At 33.3% G+C, this 6,076-nt stretch overlaps 1 protein-coding gene across 1 annotated transcript; it reads left to right on the top strand.

Annotated features, from left to right (window-relative positions):
• The first annotated feature begins 363 nt into the window (after positions 1-363).
• Positions 364-5,499, top strand: LOC147391241 ((+)-neomenthol dehydrogenase-like). The gene is made up of 5 exons (XM_086459746.1): positions 364-523; positions 629-881; positions 2,311-2,382; positions 4,351-4,530; positions 5,042-5,499. Exons 1-5 carry the CDS (start codon positions 474-476, stop codon positions 5,420-5,422), a joined length of 936 nt encoding a protein of 311 aa, XP_086315872.1. The 5' UTR covers positions 364-473; the 3' UTR covers positions 5,423-5,499.
• Positions 5,500-6,076: the final 577 nt, after the last annotated feature.

Raw genomic sequence — 6,076 nt, 5'->3', positions numbered from 1 at the left:
ATTTAATTAATAAATTTATTTTTAATTTGGATGCACTTCAACTTTTGTTTTGAAAAAAAAAAAAAAAAAAAACACTTTCCTTACAAAATTAGTAAAGAAAGTTTCTTGTCACCTTCAACTTGTTGCATCCCAAAACATAATTTGATAGCACAAGATTTGGGCATGAAGAAATTCTAAGAATTTTGATTTTATTGTTTAAAAAATAATAATAATTTTAACAGTATAATTTTAATTTTAATTTTAAATTTGGAAGTTTGATCAATTTTCAACACTTTGGATCACAGCTCAAAAACGTCTTTTTATTTATTTATAATAAAGTAGGGTCGTTTTGTAATAATATGCATCATAGGTCTGCCCGGTAAATCTCTTAAAATAAAAATAAAAAACACCAGCTGTCCTAAATTTTTTGGAGTGTTCTTATCTCACATGGTCTACAACAACAGAACTCAAACTTGTTCATCGGGGCAACAAAAATGGCTGAAACAACCTCCACTTCTCCTGCAACTGCAACTGCAGCTAAGAGGTACTTATTAGGTTTTTTTTTTAATATGAAAAGTTTAATTCTTTTTTGACTGTGAGACAAGAAAGTCCTGGCTAAAACCATTATTACTGGTTGATTGTATATCAGATGTGCTGTAGTTACAGGTGCCAATAAAGGGATTGGATTGGAGGTATGTCGTCAGTTGTCTTCTAATGGATTCTTTGTAGTACTAACAGCTAGAGATGAAAATAGGGGTATTGCAGCCGTTGATTATCTCAAAGTATCTGGAGGAGTCTCTGACCTCAACCTGATTTTTCATCAACTTGATGTCACGGATTCATCAAGTATCGATTCCTTGGCACATTTCATTAAAACCCAATTTGGGAAACTTGATCTTTTGGTAATATTCCATTTCTTGAAATCATCTCTTATTTCTTGCACAAATATTATTTGTATCTGAATAATGACTTGATGAATTATATGTTGGATTTTTTATATTTTATAGCCATCTAAAGCTAGAGTAGAGCCTACAAAATCATCTAGATCTAACAAATTAAAAATAAACAAAAAAAAAAAATCACATTTCTAATCGGTTACTCATCCAGGTCATCTCATCTTGGACGAGAGAAACCATTTAACTCCACTACAATTATTTATTAATATGTAAATTATTATAATTTATTTTTATAAAATTAGGTGGATTAGAGGATTTTTTTTTTTAACGGTAAGCTTGTTTTTAATGAGTTCAATACCACAGTGCTGGCGGGATTTGAACCCAAGTCTTTGGTATAATCACCCAAAGACTTTACCAACTAAGCTAACTGGCACCTACTGGATTACAAGATTATTAGTAACAAGATCATTCATACATATATTTTAGAAAAAAAATATTTAGATTATAAAAATAATTATTAAAAAAACAGTTGACTCAGCCGAGATTTTTAAAATATAGCAAAAGTCATCTCAGTTGTCCAACAAGACAATGTGTGAGAGGAATCACATAGAATATGTCACTCGTTCTTGAACGAAACTGAGATTAGAAACCATGCTTATCCTAGTATTCTTAGCAAATTGATGAGATTTTTGAGAGGATGGACATACCATATCTATAGAACCCCCTTAGGGTCCAAAAACTAGGGGGGCAACTTGGTTCAGTTTTGAGCCAAATTGGCACCAAACTGACATAGGTCGGTCCCACTAATTAAGAACCATAATCAAACCAATTGCCCATAAAACCAAACTAAGGTCGGTTCAGTTCTATGGGTAGCCAAATATCTTATTAACTCCAAGGAAGCAACATATTTTAATATTTTTAATGAAAAAATAAATAATTAATAAACATGAAATTTCATATATTAAGTCATTAATCTATGTCCTAACACCTAAAAAGTAGTAAGTCATTAATGGTGTTCGATTCTCAGTTTGGTTCGGTTCTTACAAGCCTTGAACTGAGAACCGAATTTATTGGTTCTCCATTTTCTCAACCCAGAACTGAAACACAACTTATTTCAAACCAAATCGGACCAAGTTGCACCCCTACCAAAAACTATCATTGAAACCCTATGAGGTGCAACTGTGCAAGCTACACCATATTTGAGGTAATTTCTTAATCCAATCACACTTCTTTAGCAATCTTCTAAAAGAGGTTTCTTTTGCTAAAATCATGTTGTGTAAGTCCATATTCAAATAAGTTTTTGGACATATAATAAATTTGGTTCAATTATAATAATAAAAAAATCTTACATTATAAAGATACCCATAACTTCTTTGTAGAAACGCTTTGCTAGTTCTAAAATGGGTATCATGAGAAAATTGAAACTCTGTTTTAGGTGAATAATGCGGGGATTGGTGGAGTCAATGTAGACTGTGACGCTTTTCGTGCCCTTAGACTTGAAAGTGAGGTATGTCTCCAATCTATAATTGACTTGTTTTGCTACTAGTTTCGTTTGTCTAGGTTCCATATTCTTATATTTTTAAAAGATTTGAAGATAAACTATATGATGAGTGCTATCAAAACCCAACATGTTGCGATTTGGTTCCTACCAATAGTTTTCACGCAAATTACCTTAGATTACATCATGTAGACCTGGGCTGTAAGAATATAGGTTATTTTGGAATACAAATAATATTTTAGTTATTCGGGCATTGGTCGTTCCAGCACTAATGTTTTTGGTTGATTGTTTTGGAGTTTTGTTGCCACATCCTTGAAAGACATTGAGAAGGGTGATGTTGACAGGCTCCCGATCACATACCATGTCTAGCGCATTAGCACATGAGGATAACATTGCTCAAGTATGATGTTTTGCCTAAGCTCTAATTGGGCTAAAAATGTCTACTAATCTAATTTTCTAAGTGCATGTGTTGTTGAGTGTCAGCATATTCACCAAGTCAAAGTTTGAGAATAAGTCGGGGTATGAGTGTTGACTTTGCTCTAACAATCCACGTAAGTGGTGACCTTTTGTTTTTTCCCATTTTCATCGCTAAGTATGCAATTTTTATATAAAGCAATGATTTGTTGAAATAGTTGTGCTCAATCATGACTACATAAATGAAGGAAATAAGACATTATTTAATCGCGACATTTTCAATTAATGGTCAAATTCATTGACTATGACTGTCAATGGAAAATGAGTAATTGATCATTAAAAGCGTAAAATAGGTCTGTAGTAAAGATAACTAAAATGAGATCTCTCCATGAGATGTCAAAAGTGGGTCAAAAAACCAGTTTCCTTATTTGCTTGTCTAAAATTGAAGACAAAGACCACATCGTTAGCTGAGCTTTTTAACCTTTTCAATCACCGAAAGATGTACAATCATTCGAAGACCATGTAATGTTTTGATTTAAGAAATCATTTGCAACTAGGCCATAAAATTTCATATCATGTTGGAAGGCCTTGGCGAAGATACTTCATTTTCAGTCAATACTGAAATGATACATTAATCTTGAAACATTCAAGGTTTTTAAGATTGTCTTGGTTGAGACAAACTCAGTTTTTCATAACCTGACAATGCCTAGAGACATGATTTGGAACCTTGGTAAGAACAAACCATAACCAAATAATGATTGAGCAGTATTTTTCATTTTCCTCCAACAAAGCAACCTTGCGGAGGACATAACGTCCCATGATCTACGGGGCGATCTTGGGTTTTTGAGATCCTTCATGAAACATATATTGGATAATTCGTGGACGAAGTAGGACAGCTTTTTATTACGTTTTTGGAAATCAGTTTTTTGCATTTTTGTGCTTAAGTATATATTATTTCATATCACAACATCAGAAATAGGATCAAAAAAATAAGATGAGAGCAGTTATTGGCCCCCTAACTTTTACTTATTACACCCTAATTAAAAATAAAAAATATAAGTAAATAGTTGAGAATAAGTAAAATTTGCGGTATCAATAGAAGCTCTCTTGTTGTTTTCTGTTGTTGCTAGGTTTCTATTTGTTGACTGTAGGATTTTATAGGAGCCTAATCATAATTGTAAACAACTACTGAAATTGTTTGAACGAGTTTTATAATTTCGAGATTATAGTTGAGCCAAACCTTTGTAATGTTTGAAGAGTTTTTTTTTTTTTTTAATCTTTAATTGGAGTGTGTAATTAATTTAAAGAAATTGGGGTGTAATAAGATTTTAATTCTAGATTCTGAAATTGGATTCCAGAAACAATGTAGCCAAACGAGATTTTGGATTCTGGAATCAATTATCATGAATCAGATTATGACTTGATTCAGAATCTAACAATCTGAACCGAGCAACCTCTAGGTGAGGAGACTTTGATGAAAGTACATGCTGATGTCAACTTATAGGCAACATTAGAATTTTCTTATTGTGCTTAAAATACTAAAGTTACTTTTTCTTGATACAGCGCAAAGGCGAGCAGCCCGATTTGAAGCAAGTAATGACTCAGAATTATGAGTTGGCTGAAGAATGTCTGAAAACAAACTACTTTGGCATCAAAGAAGTAACTGAAGCACTAATTCCCTTCCTTCAACAATCCAATTCAGCAAGAATAATCAATGTTTCATCTTCCATGGGGCAATTAAAGGTACCAAATTAATCTTTGGAAAGAGAAAATATCCATATCTATATGTGTGTGTGCGTGTGTGCGTTCAGTCATGCATGTGTGTGATGCAGTGAAGCTTTTTTTATCCTCGGTATAAAGCTTTTAAGGACATTTCGTTTAGATGGGATGGAGTATGTTGAGAGGATCCTTAGGGATGTCAAGAGATTGGGAGATTTTGTCTATTATTATGTTATTTTCTTTTTTAGCCTTTTTGTTCTGTTTTTCTCGTCTTCTACGAACCAGAAAAAAGAAAGCAATGAATTATATAGAGCATTCAAATTCAATGACTAGCATTTGAAATTTGCTCAATTGAGGTGAAAAAATGGGTGACTAAAGTGAGCCATTTTTTTTTCTTTTATCATTGGGTGAATTTCATGGTTGTTGCTATATTTGTAATTTTTCATTGATAAAGAACTAAATTCATCGTTTCGATCTTGAAAAAGGGTGTCCTCCTAAAATTAAAATTGTTTTTCTAAACCTCTTATTGTTTCAGAATATCTCCAATGAAAAGGCTAAAGAGGTGTTAACAGATGTTGATGATCTCACAGAAGAGAGAGTGAATGAAGTATTGAATGAGTTTCTAAAGGATTTCAAGGAGGATGTGTTAGAAGCAAAAGGTTGGCCTTGTATTCTTTCAGCTTATACAGTTTCCAAAGCAGCTTTAAATGCATACACAAGGATCTTAGCTAAGCGGTACCCTACTTTGTGCATAAATTGTGTATGTCCTGGTTATGTCAAGACAGACATTAACTGCAATACGGGAATCTTGAGCGTTGAAGAAGGGGCCGAAAGTGTTGTGAGGCTAGCTTTGTTGTCTGATGATGGGCTGCCTTCTGGTTGCTTCTTCATTCGTTCGGAAGTATCATCTTTTTGATTGAAAATCTTGTTCAATCAAAAAATAAAACCAAAACTAGTTTATTGTTACTAAATAAAATCGTAGCTCTTTTGATATTTTTTTGCATAATTTACCTATTCTTTGATTGTTCCACAGCTTTTGCACAAAGTTGTTGCTCGATATCGAGGGGTAGGACCTACTAGAATTTGATTTAAACTTGACTCATTAGTACATTGAGTCAAGACACCTGACCACTTGAGGGTCAACTGACGCCTCATCCTATGGATGAAATCATCTTATTTACCAACATACGTTCCTAACTATTTATTGTAGTAGTAAAAAAGGGGGTCAATCCTTTGTAGCACTCAACCGAGGATTTTCTCGAGGTAAAAAAAAGGTTTTGGTGAATTTAAATTTTTTTTTTTTTTTTTTTTTTTTAGTGTTTTAACATTGTAGGCCCCAAACCCAAATATTATTTACAAGGGTCACGCTGCTGGAGTGACCTCAAGATTGCCTTCATTTTGCACTTTTCTGATGTGGAGATGTGTTCATAACCATTAATGCTTTCATTTGCATCTCGATGAAAAGCATCTATGGTTGGTACAGACCTCCACCTTGGCAAAAGAGTGAAATGGGGTCAATCTTTGAGGTCACTTCAGCATTATTCCATTTACAAATACTCTCCTACAGGTC

Source organism: Akebia trifoliata, chromosome 11 (genome assembly GCF_017979445.1).
Source record: "Akebia trifoliata isolate Shusen 1 chromosome 11, ASM1797944v1, whole genome shotgun sequence".
Lineage (NCBI taxonomy): Eukaryota > Viridiplantae > Streptophyta > Magnoliopsida > Ranunculales > Lardizabalaceae > Akebia > Akebia trifoliata.
This window is presented reverse-complemented; position numbering and strand designations above follow the sequence as displayed.

Bases quoted from the DNA above. Each gene is read 5' to 3' on its own strand.
- LOC147391241 (XM_086459746.1), top strand. From the start codon at position 474: ATGGCTGAAACAACCTCCACTTCTCCTGCAACTGCAACTGCAGCTAAG. The intron at 524-628 runs GTACTTATTAGG...ATTGTATATCAG, and splicing joins ACTGCAACTGCAGCTAAGAG to ATGTGCTGTAGTTACAGGTG. The intron at 882-2,310 runs GTAATATTCCAT...ACTCTGTTTTAG, and splicing joins TTGGGAAACTTGATCTTTTG to GTGAATAATGCGGGGATTGG.